The sequence below is a fragment of the Lithobates pipiens genome, unplaced genomic scaffold (assembly GCF_037356315.1).
Source record: "Lithobates pipiens isolate NorthernLeopardFrog02 unplaced genomic scaffold, aLitPip1_a1.2 Scaffold_30, whole genome shotgun sequence".
Lineage (NCBI taxonomy): Eukaryota > Metazoa > Chordata > Amphibia > Anura > Ranidae > Lithobates > Lithobates pipiens.
The window spans coordinates 22,056,081-22,073,997 of NW_027507791.1; the positions used below are offsets into that span (position 1 = coordinate 22,056,081).

Here is a 17,917-nt window from a genome sequence, read left to right on the forward strand (position 1 = left end):
TCCCTTACATTGGTTGTTAGTGGAGAATTGTCCTCTTTGGTGGTCACATTGGAAAAGACCCCCCTTGGACTGGTGTTTAGTGGTAGAATGACCCCTTACAGATAGCTAAAACCTTATTGGTATAAGGAAAGTATCTACTGTTCCCATAAATGAGGTTGGTGCCATAACTATGCAGGGACCATCAGACAAGAGATCAGTCCACCACTGCCCTTTGCAAGTTTCCTGCCAAAATTGGAACAATGTGCTTGGAGACATCACATGAATGTCAAACCATATCCCAAACTTAAATGGAAAATTACACAAAAAAGGTATAGGGATGCTTAGGTGTATAAACCAAATACAGTAGGTCTAAAATAGGCTAAAAAGGATAACAGATTCAACCATCATATAATTCATAGTAACATGTGTTGGGGTATCCTAATACAAAATCCAAATTACTGGCAATATGCCTCCATATCTCTCTTCCAAATTACATTATTCTCTGCACTTGTAATTGTTCATTCACAGTACCACATCCAGAGTACATAGAATATGGTATTCTCAATACTCTGGATCCAAATTACTGAGAATACCGCTCTTTGTTCAAGGAATCCCTATCTACCTTTGAAAGACCCTAAGGTTCCACAGAGCTCTAGTAGAGAAAGACTGAATATAATAATGAATTTACTGTACTTTTGAAGTCACGGGTCTTGGAAGTGGGGCTTAATTGAAATAAAAAATGATCTTCTATAGCTGATATGAGCTACACAGTCCAATAAGGATCCCTACATGTCACTTCTCCTATGTGAATAAATTCTGCATGTCAACTGGGTGAATTTAACATCAGGGAAGAAGAAAAATGCACTGCCTATTGGTGGACACTAGCATTGTCCATCAGATTGAGAAAAGAAACATTGCATGTAATACAGGCAAACAATATAATGCATTTCAAAGTATTCAAGTAATTAAATGAACAAAAAAAATGTCATAACTGCCATCAGTATTCCAAATGAGTCTTATTTAGCAATAAAGAGAAATGTCTGCCCAATTCTTCTAGGCAGTACAATGAAGCAGGGCAGTAAATTAACGAGGTTAATAACAATGTAACAGTTCATTATTTGCTAGCTGCTTTGTGCAGACTCTTGAAATATCCATTGTGCCCAATGGAAATGTAAAGCCTGCTTGTCAACCCAAGGGAACTGCAGACTTGTGGCAAACTGCACCATGTAGGCATTCTGTAGTCAAAACCTGTATCCCCCCCCAAAAAAAAAAATCGATACCACCAGCCGCCACTGATTGGGAATGAGAAAAATCTAATTGGATATAAGGGATCCCTTAAAAGACTGTGAAGAATAACTGCAACAAAATTCACAATGTATACCATTTATCATCTTTCACAACCCCAGATAGGAAATGGTCCCAGTATTTATAGTCATGCTGTCTATCTATTTATCTCTATTCATCAAGGTCTATCTATCTATCTCCTATGTTTATCCCAGTCTATCTATCTATCTATCTATCTATCTATCTATCTATCTATCTATCTATCTATCTATCTATCCTTTCTCTACTATCTTTTATCTCTCTAAGTTTTTAATGCATAGTTGGTGAGGAATTCTCCTTTACGTTTACTGTTGTCACTTTATTATGATCAGGTTGAAGGTCAGTTAGATGTAATCATCTGTATTTTTTTTTTTATATCTATAATTCGAAATGAGGAACACCTTTTAGTGACCTTATTTTTTTTAAAGATTTGAGAATTCCTTCATATTTTGAGAAAAAGGCTTTTTCGCTTGTAATATATTCCTCCTTCCAGTTTTCGTTTTTTTTTTGGCCAGGGCTGATTTGAATACAGAAATAAAAGGCATTGTTGTACTGGTATTTGCCATAGAATGCCAACCTTGTAAATATAATTGTGACTTTTACTGATCTGCAGCATCTCCTCTCCTTGTACACAATATCTTCTGTTGACATCAATGGTACATATCAAGGCTGTGGATCTGTTGTGCATGTGTTCATGGGAGAGACAAAGGGCCTGTGTACAGATATGAGTATTCAGGAGGGTGACAGAGGCTCGGCAGTTGAAAGGACAGTTACTTGGCCTTATACAGTCATTGTTTCAAACACAGGGTGGTTTAAGGCTCTGTGCAGCTGTCATCTTCCCCTCCCCTTTTTTTTCATAATTATTTCAGAGACTCAGACCAGATTTTTTTTTCCCCTTCATCCTTAGGCTTCTATTAGAGGAACCACAAACCATAATAGACTCAGCTTGCCTTGTAAGCTTCCAACACATCCCACGACCCAATTCTCCCCCGTTGCCACATCCACCAGAAACTCAAAACACATTGGATTCATTTTGGCCTTTATCCCCTTCCTCCCTAGGCCATAGGACCTGTTTAAATGGTCTTTTTTTTTTAACCAAAACAATGTGTTCAATGGCCAGCCTATTGGACCATGGCCAGTTGTTTGATGGTCTACAGTTGACCGTGTTTTGGAAAAAAGGGTTTATCACCACAACAGTTCTTAATAAAACTAGAAGAAAAAAACAGGCAGTGGCACATGATCAACTTATGGGTTAACCACAGGCCCATTTAAAACAACTTCAAAATAGGTTACACTCTATAATTTTACAATTGCGTTGAACTCACTCACAGTTTCTCATAGCTTTTTGTCCGTACTCGTATGAAACCAGAATACCATTAGCGCATCCTATGGCTGCTTTCAATCACCCATACATTAACTATAAGCACGTCTTATCTATGGTTGAATTAGGGTCCCGTTTCTCATGTCGTGCTTGTTTGACCATAGAACTCCTTCCCTCATAGCCACAAACTTTTTTCTAGACAAACATAACCTATATCTTAGGCAAATTGATGTGTTTTTGTCAACTTGCTGTAGGAGAAATGGAAGCTCATGACTTCAGTGTTGATATTATTTACTTTGGTTTTTGCTCAAAGGCAAGAATGATGAGTTTAAGGTATACCCCCAAAAAATTATGCTAATATATATTAGAATACTAACAAAAAAAACACATAAATGCCAAAAGAGTTTAAAAAGGAGCTTGTCTATTAAATGGAGCTTGTATACTTGCTGTAGGAGAACTTGCTGTAGGAGAAATGGAAGCTCATGACTTCAGTGTTGATATTATTTACTTTGGTTTTTGCTCAAAGGCAAGAATGATGAGTTTAAGGTATACCCCAAAAATATTATGCTAATATATATTAGAATACTAACAAAAAAAACACATAAACGCCAAAAGAGTTTAAAAAGGAGCTTGTCTATTAAATGGAGCTTGTATACTAAAAGTTTCTTTGTTGGAAACTGTTTTAAGTTGTTTCCAATTTTTTTATGCAATGCCTGAAATTAGGCTTTCACGTTTCCAGAAAAATACCCAATTTCTTTGACCTCCCTATATTTTTGTAGAACTAAGAAATGCATACTGATTTCTGTTTAAGAAAAGAACTCATAAAAATGTCTTGGACAGCTTCGGAAATTAGTCTTAGCCCCTGTACACACGGTCGGAGATTTCCACAACCAAATCCGTCGGATTTTGTCCGTCGGATTTTGTCCGTTGATTCTTGTCCGAAACTGTTGCATATACACGGTCGGACAAAGTTGCCGAAAAATCAGATCTTTCAGAACGTGATGACGTAATTTCGTTACGATGGGACTACATTCAGGCTAGTAGCCAATAGCTTTGATGTAGGAATTTGATCTGAGCATGCGTGGCACTTGGTCCGATCAAAATTCTCTACACATGATCGTAGTATGTCCGATCGGCCCAGTTGGTCGGGAAATATTTCCAACAAGTTGGAAAATTGGGTCCGATGGATCGGAATCAGTCCGATGCATACCACACACAGTCGGATTATCCGACAGCACGGTCCAATAGGACACATTCCGACGGATTCTCCGACCGTCCGACAAGGGCTTAGATGTCCTTCGACACACTATTTCTATCATTTTTGCAGTTTCATCTTGCAGCAACGTTGATTGACTTTAGAAAAAATGTATAGAACCACTTGCACAGTTTGTATCAAAAATTCCAGCAAATATAACTAAGGCAATTTCAAAAAAGCTATTAACTATTTCTGTAAAATGTTGAATTTCTGTAGGTTTCAGGCAGGAAAGGAGCTCCCCCCGATGCATTTGGATTTGTAAAAGTAGTTTGTCACATTCACCTGGACTTGTTCTTTAGTGTTCAAGATGTTTCATAGCTTGTCCAAGCCATTTCTTAAATTCTAGAAGTGAAGAAGTGGCTTGGAGAAGCTACAACATATTACAGAAGAAGTCCAGGTGAATGATAAACTACTACATGATATACCATGACCTGGATAAATGGGAACCTTTGCAGACAAAGACACATTAAGTTGTTGTTTGGATTCTGCACCAGCTATGGGGTCAGCAATCTTCATTTAAAGTAAAGTTACCCATTCAGGACAAAGTAACAGGTCAACCTAATAGCCCAGCCCTTCTGTTTAAAAATATTTTTGCCGCTCTCCCCTTCTATCCCAATCTTCAGATGGAGCCTTGTGAAACCTCCAGCGCTTCCTGATATGTGGAAGCGTGTGACCCTCTCCTCTTTCTCCCTTGCTGCATCACTTTGATTTTGCAGTTTTATTTCTATATGGTGCACCTTCAGGCTAACTGGATGGTGTGAGTGCAAAAGTAAAGTAATTATTGGTAACAGTGGAGGCAGGCTAATAAGAAAGCTTGTGACAGGTTCACAATAATACCTAAAGTTGGCATTAATCCTTAGTTTTTGAGTATGTTTGCTCCTCGTTAAAAAATAATATTCTGACTATGAACTAGACAATATTTCATCAAACCTGAATGCTATGAATTATATGCCACAAAAAAAAAGTTTAATTTACATATATGCCTTAATAGCCTCAAAGTGTATAAACCGAATTTGTGTGCACCGAATACTTTGCAAAAGTAGCAATGACACTATCACTATTGTAGAAGAGACCCATCAGGGCCTCCCCCTAGAGACAAGACCCATCACCCTGCACAAGTAGTCAGAGCAGCAGTGACTGGTCCTTATTTCAGGAAACAAAATTGGTTCGTGCTGGATTACTGCAAAGATTTGAAAGAAATACACAAAGGTAAACAAGAATCAAGTAAGACTAGACATGGCTCTTGTATTTAAATAGCAAAGCCAAATACTATAGAGCAGTCTTTCTTAGCCATTTTGTTCCAGAGATAACCATGGCGGAACTTTCAGGTCCCAGGGAACCCTTCCTGAAACCAATTCATTGAGGGCAAGTGAAAAAATAAAAATAAATTCCCTTCCATTGCTGGTCAGTAAAACAACCTCCTCCCCTCTTACATTGGTTGTCAGATTGCCACATGTACAGAAAATATCATCTTGGGCTTTGGTCCCAGAACTATGTAAACACCATCAAATGAGAGGTCAATAAGACACAGCTCAAGAAACCTCTGGAGGAACTCTTGGGTTCCATGGAACGCTGGTTGAGAATGGCTACTATAGAATGTCACTTAGGAACTCATAAAAATGGCTCCAGAAATTAGCCTTTGACATACTTTGACACACTATTTCTGTCATTATTTTGGTTCCATCTTGCAATAGACCCATAAAAATGCCAGTAACATTGGTGGTCAGTGGGAGTAATGCCCCCTCTTAGCCCTTGTACACACGGTCGGACATTCTGATGGAAAATGTCCGATCGGCCCGTTTTGTTGGATAATCCGACTGTGTGTGGGCTCCATCGGACTGTTTCCGTCGGAATATCCGATGGACAAAGTTTTAGAGCTGGGCTATAAAACTTTCCGACAACATGATCCGATCAGACTTTGTCCGATTGTGTGTAGAGAATTCCGATCAGACAAAGTGTGTATGCAACACAAGTTTCAGACAAAATCCGTCGGAGAAAATCCGTGTGTACAAGGGCTTATAGTGCTGGCACTGGCATGTTGCTGCTGGCCCTGCCTAGTGGTGTTGGCCCAGGAACCATGTAGATGCCATCAAAAGGAATATCAGTAAGACACAGCTCAGGGAGCCTCCTGCAACCTCAGGAGGAACTTTAGGGTTCCATAGAACCCTGTTTGAGAATAGTTGCCATAGGGTGTCATTTAAGTGAGTCTGTAGGAGCTGATGACCTCACATCCAAGATGGTGACACTCAGCGACAGCCTGAAAGCTTTTGATTTCTATTTCTTTTTATTTTTTTATTTCTTTTTATTTCTTTTTTTTGATTTTTTGATTTTTGATTTTGATTTCTAGATTTGATTTCTTTTGATTTCAAGAGAAACTTTTATAGGTAAATAATACATATGTTAAATGCACTTATAATCATTTTTGGTTGATTTTTGTATAAATTAATAGTCTAGTGACAAGTTCTATTTAAAGGATGCAAATATGCAGACTGGATATCCTCGACTGTGCCCATTGTGTCTTCGATATCTTTGATATATTTGTTAAAGAAAGATGACCATTTCTCAGCCCATAGTCATAATATAACAGCAGTGTTGGAGGAGCATCTTAAACTCTAGCTGCAGTGACAGATTTTTGGGTATTCGATTAAATGACACCTGTGCCGCAGTTTATAATCCTCAAAAAAATAAAATTCCAGCAGCTACCAAAAATTTGTACCAGAGTACATTTATCAAATAAATAAGTACAATTCCCTAACAGTTGCAATGCTTCCATAATAGTTTTAGTAGTTTTATTTATTTATTTTTCTCCATAAGACTCTATCAGATGAACTATGCGCTGTCACATTCTCAGAAGCCCGTATATAAAGTACAGTCATGTGTCTCTTGTGTTATATGATCAGGAGACATCAGGTAAGAAAGGTCAAATTCTTGTCAGCGTGCCCCAGCAAGTGATTGCGAGCAGGCCTGTCATTTTAAAAACGACCAGTTCAGTTGAATTAAATAGCCGCAGTAATCCTGGTTTACCTGAATGGAACTCTTCATGTTTATACAAGTCCCTGCTGCTTCTGGGCCAGGCGTTGAACATACGGTATATTTGGGAGAATAAATGCAGACTGTGTTAGCTGTGACATCATACTGATTAATTACAGCACATCTTCAAGACATACTCTAAGATACACTGCCAGGATATAACCGAGGGCTATAAACGCCTGACTTTAACTCCCCTTCAAATTATTTTACCTCTGTCCAAGTCATCTTATTGTATAGAATGACAGTTTAGAGCGCTTTTTTTTTTTTTGGCTCAGTTAACAAAGCATTGCAAATAGCAAGGGTTTGCAGTAAGCCAAAGCCACGTATTTGGTGGGTTTATAGCTGTAAAAGATTTTTGTTGATTAGTTGCGGTGGGTTTCTGCATTTTGCTGATTAGATCTTGGAATAAAAGGTACAGATGCTTGATGTTCTGCTGTCAAATATGGCTCAGATCACCTGAAGCAACAATGTGTGCATACATAAACTTATTTTCTTGCCCTGCATGGAGCAAAAAACTTTTATATGCTTTCTTTGCATTCTTGAAGTGGTGGATCAGCTTTCTGTGTCAGATCTGACACAGATCGGATAGGTGGCAAGGGGGATCTACAGAAAGCTTGGAGTTGCGAAGGTAGAGAACATTCAGAGCCGATTCACACAGGGGCGACACGACTTTCAACACGACTTTTGGAGGCAACTTGGACACGTCTTGAACACGACTTGGGCACGGCTTGGGGCAACTTACAACACGACTTTAGGTCACCTCAGGCCAGGCGACTTTTGCCGTGGCCAATCAGAGAATGAGCTCTGAAGGGGGAACTCCACACCAAATTAAAAAAATAATAAATGGCATGGGTTCCCCCTCCGAGAGCATACCAGGCCCTTAGGTCTGGTATGGATTCTAAGGGGAACCCCCACGCCAAAAAAATGGAGTGGGGGTCCCCCCAGATCCATACCAGACCCTTATCCAAGCATGCTACTCGGCCGGCCAGGAAAGGGGGTGGGGACGAGTGAGCGCCCCCCCCCCCTCCTGAGCCATACCAGCCCCACCACCCCAAAGCACCTTGTCCCCATGTTGATGAGGTAAAGGGCCTCTTCCCGACAACCCTGGCCGTTGGTTGTCGGGGTCTGTGGGCGGGGGGGCTTATCGGATTCCGGGAGTCGCCTTTAATAAGTCGCCTTTCCTGGCCGGCTGGGTAGCGTGCTCGAATAAGGGCCTGGTATGGATCTGGGGGGACCCCCATGCCGTTTTTTCATAAATTTGGCATTGAGTTTCCTCTGGAGAGCTGATAATTCTGTGAGAGTGGCCTCCGTATAGACGGAGATTCGACTTGTATGCGACCTCCATTGAAATCAATGGGTACCAGTCATCTACAAGTCGGATTGAAGTAGTACAGGAACCTTTTCTGAAGTCGGAGCGACTTCAGTAGTGTGCATTAAGACGGCTCTCATTCACTTACATTGATTTTTACATGTTGTCCGACCTAAGGCGACTAGGGGCGACCTGAAGTCGGATCTGAGTCGCCCCTGTGTGAACCTGCTCTCATGCACCACACACTGTATCCATTTACTCATAAAGAAAGTCCGTTCTATGATTTACAGTGCTTAGCTTATCTTCCAGGAGAGAGCTGAGGGCTGCAGGAGGACCTTAAAATGAACCACGAGGAGATAGGCTGGTCATTAGGGAAGAAACAGGCAAGGATACTCATACCAAACGTTGGACTTGGTCATGAATGAACTTAAGAGTCTGTTCAGTAAATCAAAGTCCTTAGCCTATTACCTTTCGCAGAAGACGAAGAACTGATTGAACGCTAAGCTCTTCTCTGAAGACAAGGGAAGACTGATTGGTCATTAAGCAAGATTAAGTCATGAATATTCATAACCAACTCTGTTCTGGGTTAGAAATTGACTGTTTTTTGCACCCCACTCCCCCCCCCCCCTTGCTATACACTTGTTGCATTGCAGCTTTCTGCATCAGCCATGACACATTGAAGACAGTTGATGTGGTAATTGTGCAGCAGCCAAAAGTGTTGCATTTTAATACAAAGGTCTGAATGTCCATTGATCGAAGAAAGGTAACACCAAATTCAGGATCATTTGAATGGTTCACAGTCATCTACTCATTAACTTTCACAGGAGAAGTAATGGCTGTGTGAGCTCTGGCCCCTCAACTGAAACAATCCAAAGAGGCTGCTCATAAGGGGAGGTGCATATATAGATACACCGAGCTCTTCCTCTTCTATTGAAGCCAATATATGTTCTAAATCACTAAACATCCACCTTCCCATGAGCGAAAAGAGTTTTAACTCTTTTCTGGTGGACCCCGTTGATTTAAATGCTCTACATTATTTTTTTTTCATAGTCTGCAGAGTGTCTTGGTCCTCCGAAGCTGTATTCTTTTTTTGACAGTGGAAAGCGTCCCATAATCCTCTCTGAACAGCAAATCGTTGTAGTTGTGAATGATCTAAAATAAATCTAGTGACAAGTATAGACGTTTAGTAACAGATAAGCTGTAATGTTGGGCTCAGCCGAGCCCCATTGTTCCATCTGCACAATTGCAGTATATTAAAAAATCAATGTAAATGTGTTTAGGTGAAGTATATTGATCAGGAATTGTTTTTTCTTTGCACGTATTCATTTCAGCACCAAGCTGATAAGAGGGTGATATGAGTCTATTGGCAAACATTTACTTCTGTGTTTAGCAGCAATTCATGGTGTATGAGGATTATAGCAGAAATGATAAAACCACAAGGCTATATAATTTGTTTAAAAAATTGTTAAACTTTACAGTGAAATTATATTTTTTTTTGTTATTTAAAAATGAACATGTCTGTCTTCTTAAAGCAGACCTGTGCTTTGTTTATTTAGGGCAAAGCAACAGGTTTGCTTTAATTCCACTATCCCCAGCAGCATACACCTATCTATCCTTCACACCCTTGTTGGTTTGATCAGCAGAAGGAAATACCCAGTACCAAAAATGGAAGAGCATGATTCCCTCCATGTAAAAGCATTGGACCAATCAGCACTGTTGTGCGGGGAGTTCCTAGCTGTTTGTGAATTATGACTCCAGAGATTCTAAACCCACACAGCACTTTCCTTTTGCTGGCATCAGCCGATATGGAGTGGTAGAGGTGTGATAGAAAGATAAGTATATGCATCTGGATTCCATATGAGGTTCCAAATTTAGGTGCCAACTCTAAATCTTAAGATTTATTGGCTAACTGGCCCCTGGGATTTGTTCAAACCTTCATATTTGTTAAGGGTAATAGTAAATGTATTACATAAGAGATATTTTAGAAGTGCTAAATAACAACCAGTTATACTAATGATATTCTCTTTTATTGCAGGTAAAGACGAGCCTACCAGCTATATTTGCACAACGTGTAAGCAGCCTTTCAATAGCGCCTGGTTCCTGCTTCAGCATGCTCAAAACACACATGGATTTCGCATCTACCTGGAAACAAGCCCAACTAACAGTTCCCTTACACCCCGACTTACTATCCCTCCACCTCTGGGACCGGAGACTGTTGCACCATCCCCCCTGATGAACTTCCTTGGAGATAGCAACCCTTTCAACCTTCTGCGAATGACTGGACCCATCCTACGTGAACATCCAGGCTTCGGTGAGGCTCGGCTACCAAACACGCCGCCACTCTTTAGCCCACCCCCTCGCCATCATCTGGATCCGCACCGCCTTAGTGCTGAAGAAATGGGGTTAGTTGCCCAGCATCCCAGTGCCTTTGACAGAGTTATGCGTTTAAATCCAATGGCAATTGAATCTCCAGCAATGGATTTTTCCCGAAGGCTACGAGAACTGGCAGGTAACAACCCCACTCCTCCTCCAGTGTCTCCTAACCGTGGTAATCCTATGCATCGCTTGTTAAATCCCTTTCAGCCAAGCCCTAAATCCCCTTTTATGAGTACCCCGCCATTGCCACCTATGCCCCCAAGCAGTACAACGCCACCACAAACCCAGGCCAAGAGCAAGTCCTGTGAGTTCTGCGGCAAGACATTTAAGTTCCAGAGCAATCTCATAGTTCATCGTCGTAGTCACACGGGGGAAAAACCTTATAAATGTCAGCTGTGTGACCACGCTTGTTCACAGGCAAGCAAATTGAAGCGCCACATGAAAACGCATATGCACAAAGCCGGTTCCATGACTGGCAGGTCTGACGATGGACTGTCTGCCACAAGCTCACCAGAGCCAGGTACTAGTGAGTTAACTGGAGAAGGGGGGAAGTCCGAGACAGATTTTAGGAATGAGAGTGACCGCTCTTTAGGCCATGAAAACGAAGAAGAAGAAGAGGAGGAAGAAGAAGAAGAGGAGGAGCTTGAAAATGAAAGCAGACCAGAGTCAAGTTTCAGTATGGACTCAGAAATATGTCGTAACCGGGAAAATGGGGCCAAGCCTTTACATGATGAGAAGGCCCTCGCACTTGGCAAAGTGATGGAGAATGTAAACTTGGGAAGCATGCATCAATATAATGACATGCTGAATGACAAACAGAAGAGAAGTCATTTCATGAAACGGTCTTCTGACCCACGAGATTTATGCCGGAGAATTCCGGGTGAAGAAGATGGCGATGACAGAGAAATTATCCGGAACGAAGAAGGGGCTGTCAATGGAAGAAGCTTTGGCTCAGGTGAACCCTTTCCAATTCTGCTCCCTCGAAAACCTATGCCCATTTCTGGCTCTGGTCTCAATAACTCCTCAAAAAGGATAAAAATAGAAAAAGACTTAGACTTACCACCAGCAACGATAATCCCTTCCGAAAACGTTTACTCGCAGTGGCTGGTCGGATATGCAGCATCCCGGCACTTCATGAAAGATCCATTTCTAGGATTCACGGACTCTCGACAATCCCCTTTTGCAACTTCTTCTGAACACTCTTCAGAAAATGGCAGCCTGCGGTTCTCCACTCCACCAGGTGACATGCTGGATGGGGGTCTCTCAGGGCGGAGTGGGACAGCGAGCGGGGGCAGTACACCTCACATCGGTGGACCAGGCCCCGGTCGACCCAGTTCTAAAGAAGGGAGAAGGAGTGACACATGTGAGTACTGTGGCAAAGTATTTAAGAACTGCAGCAACCTCACGGTCCATCGCCGGAGCCACACGGGAGAACGGCCTTACAAATGTGAGCTCTGCAACTATGCATGTGCACAGAGCAGCAAGCTGACGCGCCACATGAAAACACATGGCCAGATAGGTAAGGAGGTGTACCGCTGTGACATTTGCCAGATGCCCTTCAGTGTTTACAGCACCCTGGAAAAACACATGAAAAAGTGGCACGGAGAACACTTGCTGACAAATGACGTGAAAATTGAGCAGGCAGAAAGAAGCTAAGGCCCCTAGATGGGTTTAATCAGTTTAAATTTGTACAGATTTAACTATTGCCAACTGAGAAAAAGCTGAATTAACTTGCCTCCTTAAACATAACTTAGCGTAAACATGTTAGGTGTCGAAAAGTGGCACTAAAAATACAACCTGTGTCTGCAGTTCTTTTTTTAAACCTGAGGGTTGAATAAGGCAGTAAAACTTTTGGAGCCTTTTAACTGTGCAATAATTTCTGTATTTATTTGGGTTTTATTTGTCATTTTTGGCATGTGCAGGTACTTTTTTTGCTGTTTGATTTTCTTTCTCTTATTTTTTTTTTTAAGATTGTTTTTGTTGTTGTGCATCCTTGTTAAAAACAAAACAAAACAAAACCTCTCTTGTGTTGCAGGGACCAGCAAATTTTTATGTAACAATAAATTTCAGCCCCCCCTGCAGGACAAAGAGGGTTAATCCCCCCCCCCCCATTATTTCCCAAACCCATACCCCACTTATCAGAGTAGTAGCCAGTTTGTCCTAGTAGTGGAGAATTGTATCTTGAATTATCATTTTGGGCTGCTACATTTCTGGAATTTAAGCTAAACCTTTGTAATTTCTTGAAAAGAAGCCATCAGCTTTTTTATTTTTTTTTTGTTATTTTGTTTTGTTATTATTTTTTTTGATATTTTTTATTTTTTTTTATTTATCTTGCCATTACTTAAATGGGGTCAGATAGAATATTTACGCAGCGGATTACAATCTATTAAATCTTAGCACTTATATTGCATGATAGGATCTCATATGCAACAGTTAAAATGCAACCTGAAATTTTTGAGGAACTTTATACTTGAGGGAATCATAAGTGTGCAAATCACAATCCATTGTCTGCACCATTGCTTTTTTTTTTTTTTTTTTTAATGCATCTCCTATTCTACTGTCTATACATTTGGAAATGTTTTGAGAGGCACAGCATTGCAAAATGTCCTGTTTTAAATGCAGTCTCCATTTTTTTTTTTTTTTTTTGCTGCTGAAGTGTTCCTGCAGCTCCCTACTCAAGGGGCCCTGTGGTGCAGGCCACTTGGCAAGCAAATGGTTAAAGACGCACTGTTAAAACTTTACCCATTGAAGCCACCTGCAGTTCCCTCAGTGCTGAAAAGCTGAAGGGTCATCGACACAGTTCAGTACAAGTTATGTCATTGTAATTGGTTGCTTATTTCAAAATATTGTGGACTATGAAAATTTTCAAATGTAATTTATTTTAAATAATGAACGTTCCAATGATAATGACATTTGCTTTTAAGATCGTTTTTCCATTTTTGTTTTCTTTTTTGTCTTTGCGTGCATCAGGAGGACAGCTGAGAACGAAAGGTTACCCATTTTAATTTTGTTGACCGCACTTTAAAAGTTGAGTTTCTATGTTTTCCATGGCTTCTGAACAAGAAATTACAGCCTATTCTCCTGCGCAACCCAATGGCGGGTTGGATTCAATAAGGGAACACCTGAGATTAAGTGCCAGTGTTGCTAAGCATGGCATTCACAATGCTGGCACTATAAAAGATATATATATATAATTTATTGGACGGTTTGTCTACTGCCATTCGATTTTTTGTGAGTGCCTTGAAAACTGATCTTCCTATGTGAGTCTCTTGAGACAAAATGCAAAACATTTTTGTGAAAGAAAAAAAAAAAAGAACTTTTAAAAATAGTAATACAAGAAAATTACATTTCTTTAAAAAAAAACAACAAAAAAAAAAACAAAAAGCCACATTTACGTATAGAAAAAAAAATCTGGTTGACCATAGTGGACACAATATTGCCATAAGACCCAATCTAACGAAGATGTTTACTCAGCACAAGTTTGAACCTTCTTAAGCTGATTTATTGTCAGCTTTGTTTCTTTTCAGGACAACGCTGCTTAGAAAACGGAATGAAAATTATTTACTGCTGAATTGAAAAAGAAATGACACAACATACCAGTTATCGTTGAATGGGGAAAAACAATTCAGGAACAACGGCTATTTTTTTTTTTTTTTTTTTAAACGGTAAATTTAGTGCACTCTGTCTTAAAATACGTTTACAGTATTCAATACGTACAAGGGTTTAAAAAAAATGAAAAAAATAAGAAATAATTGTGTGTATGTGTGTTTGGACGATCATTTCTTTTCAAAGTTGCTTAATAGGTTATAAAATGCCATAATGGCCATGTGTATATTGTTTATTTTTATTTTATAATATTTTCTTTTGGTGACGGGGTTTTAGTATATATTATATATATTAAAATTTCTTGATTACTGTAAAAGTGGACCAGTATTTGTAATAATGGAGAATGCCTGGGCATTTTACATAACCAGAAAAAAAAATTCCTTGGAAAAAAAAAAGTTGCAGTAAAAAAAAAAAAAAAACTTTAATGGTGGGTCTATAACATTGTTCTTGTCACTGTAATTGTAAAGTCTGAGTTTTAGTACTTATTTTCCTGCCTGGGTGTTATTTTTTATTTCAAACTGTATAGAAACTTGTATTTGGGGAATAAAAGGTGATTGCTACACCATGTAGAAAAAGTAAGTAGAAAAAAAAGTGCTTAATATTGTTATTGCTTTGCAGAAAAAAAAAATCACGTTTCTGAAATGTGCTTAATTTCCTTCTTTTATCCTTTCCCCCCCCTCGCCCCCCCCCCCCCCTTCTGGAATGGATATTGATATTGATTGGTTCACATGATGTAGGCACTTGCTGTATTTTTACCGGAGCTTGTAATTTTTTAACTGTACGCTTGTCCTTTTAAAAGGATTAAATGTACCTTTTTGTTAGTGGATTTGAAAAAAAATAAAAAACACATGCTGCCATAATATATTTTTTTAATTTGGCAGGATAAAATATAAAAAAAAGAAAAAAAAAAGAAAACAAATAAACATTTGTAATTTAAGTCCTAATGTACAGAAAATACAAAAACCAATGAAGTTGTTTGACAGCTTCTGGGTAATTGAAACAAAAAAAGAAAAGTCTTAAATATTTTGTTCACCAGAAATATTAGTTGTGCATTCTTTTCATGATTGGGGCCTACAAATAGAGTACTGTTCATGCAGGGATGTAACAATTCATAAGGTGCCTGGACCTTGTATCAAGGCCTTAGCAGGTATTGACTAATTAGTACTTAGATACCCATGTAAAATATAATCTCAATTTTTGTATAAAATTTTACAGGAACATTCCACATGCAGTACACCTGTAACAATTCCAGGAAAACCTGTTATAGAGAATTATTCTCAATCTTCCTACCCTACCTTCTCCCAACCTCCGGTGCCCTAAATAACACAAACTTGTTAATCGATATTACAGACAAAGCTGTTTTTAGACAGTTTTCGGTCCAGGCACAGTCATCCGATCCCGTTAGAACAGGACCTAATCCAAACCCAGTTCTTGCCAATCCATTTAGCGTCTGCTTTGCTCTTTGTACATTCCATAAAGTTCCTGAATGTTTGATGGGCTGAGATGAAATCCTGCTCCTTCCCTATTTATATTTAATATTGGGAATTCGAAATTGACATCTTCGTGCTTTTTTGACTCTGCAACCTATAGGCCAATCAAAAACTACCGCCCAACGCAAACTGTGGATATTTCAAGAGGTCAGAAGGTAAACTTTTTTTCGATAATCTGGACATTTCACCAGCAAATCTAGAAAATTATTCCTGACCGATATGGGGTATGTTGTACTCCATGGCTATAGTTCCAGATAAAATAATGTAGATTTAAATCATTTTAAGTCAAGCCCATTCAACAAGCACAAATGTGATGTTTTTGGATTAAGATAGAATTAATTTTCCCTTTTTTCGTGAAATGGAAATCAAAATACAAGCACAATAAGCAAGACTTCCCATTGTCCCTAGTCGGATTTAATTTCTAGTAGTGGTCACCAGCGTTTCATCACAGCCCATGATAAGACAGTCCATCATTTTGTGTATTGCAGGCGTCATTATGGTGCTCTTTGTATTTTCAGAACTGCAAAGCAAAATTAATGTCAATTAAGTTGTTAGCATTTGTACGGCAAGGCAAAATATTTTTTATTACCTTTTTCTATTATTGTATGAGCTTTTGTTGTTTTGGAGGTTTTGTCTTTTACTACAAGTTTGAAACTATTTATTATTGCTTGGAATATGCGCTCTGTTTTAAAAACAAGAGCAAATTTTTTTTTTTTTTTTTTATTATTATTATTATTATGGATAAAATGTTGGGACGGCTTGAGGTCTTTTCAACATGGCTAGGTGAAAATATTTATTGTTTCTTTTATCTGTACAAGAATATGGTCTTTCTTTACCGTACTGTCACATTGTTGAGTTCAGCATGTGTCTTTCATTTCATTTGTACGCTCGTTCAAAAAAAAAAAAAAAACAAAAAAAAACAAAGCTTGTTCCAATTTTCAAGTTATAAAAAAAAAAAAGAAAAATAAATTGGACATTAAACTTGACAATCTTACGATTCTTCTTTTTTTTGTTTACTTCTTTTTCTACCGCTATACTGAAAATTGTTAAAACATCTTTTTAACGGTTTGCAAATAACGATTGGAAAAAAAAAATATATATATATATATTGTGTAAAGCAAAATGTTTAGAGATGGAAGAGCTTGACTGGTGATAGAGAATGTTACACGCTGTAGAAAATAATTGCGTTTATGTAAAAGAAGGGGGGGAAAAGTTAAATTTCAACTGCTAATTATGTAGGGCTTGGCGTCAGTGTCACTTGTAGGGTGTGAATAAGTTCAGCTCGCTGCGTTAATCTGCTGACTGGTTCAGATGAAAGTGCGGCACATAGATATTTTGTCCCCGAACATGTCACTATAACACCAGCAGCGTGAAAAGGTTATGAGCTAAAAATTGTCTTCTGTTGTCAAGGTCTTCACAATGAATGTTCCTTAAGCAGAAGATTGATGAATTATCTACATTATTCTGCTTTCTAAAGATCTGTCAATATGGAAAGTAAACATACAGGATGGAGCTCAAGGTTGGCATGCTCTTCTGAATACACACTAAAGTCTAAAATCCTTTTTTTTTTTTAACATTAGGAACCCCTAAAATAACTTCCCAGGCTCAGGGAACCCATGCTAATAAAGCCTATATCTACAGCTCACAGTATCTAAGTGTGATGGTCATTGGGAATAATGCTTTTTACATTGGTGGTCCATCCAAGAGTCAGAAATAGCTAATTTCTCAAGGTACCCCTAGCAGCCTTTGGAAGAACCCTAGGGTTCCCTGGTTGAAAAAGGCTGGTCTAAGGAGTAGTCCTACCTGAGGTGTATAAAGTTTACTTTGCCTGGTGATTGCCCAGATTTTACATCAAATAACCAATCATAGGAGCGCTAAAAAAAAAAAAAAAGTATGAATTTCTCCTTGCATGATTGGTTAACTGAAGTGAACACAGCTTTGCTAGCCTAAGTAAACATTCTACTTCTCTAGTAATTCACCACTATATATATATATATATATATATATATATATATATATATATACTAGTAGGGAAAATCATTGACAGATCAGTCTTTACGTCTGATGTCAACAACCGGTGTTAAAGGGTGTGCAAGTGCCTTTTTTTTTTTTTACATTTGGATAAAGTGGGGACGGATTCGACCCTTTTGTTGATTTGTCTGTCTCCAGCTGGGGAGATTTACAACTCTACTTGTCCTGGTGACTAATGAAGAGCTAAGGTTCGAGTC

At 39.0% G+C, this 17,917-nt stretch overlaps 1 protein-coding gene across 3 annotated transcripts in view; it reads left to right on the plus strand.

Moving 5' to 3' along the window:
- BCL11B (BCL11 transcription factor B) overlaps positions 1 to 15,162 on the plus strand; it is a 156,541-nt gene extending 141,379 nt beyond the window's left edge. Inside the window, exons 3-4 of one of the 3 annotated variants that reach the window (XM_077463768.1) lie at positions 10,253 to 12,112; positions 13,564 to 15,162. In XM_077463768.1, the coding sequence (XP_077319894.1) occupies positions 10,253 to 12,112; positions 13,564 to 13,598 (1,895 nt within the window). In that variant the 3' untranslated portion in view covers positions 13,599 to 15,162. Of the gene's footprint in view, positions 1 to 10,252 lie in introns of all 3 variants that reach the window. The other 2 variants (XM_077463767.1, XM_077463766.1) reach the window with 2 other exon arrangements.
- The last annotated feature ends 2,755 nt before the right edge of the window (positions 15,163 to 17,917 follow it).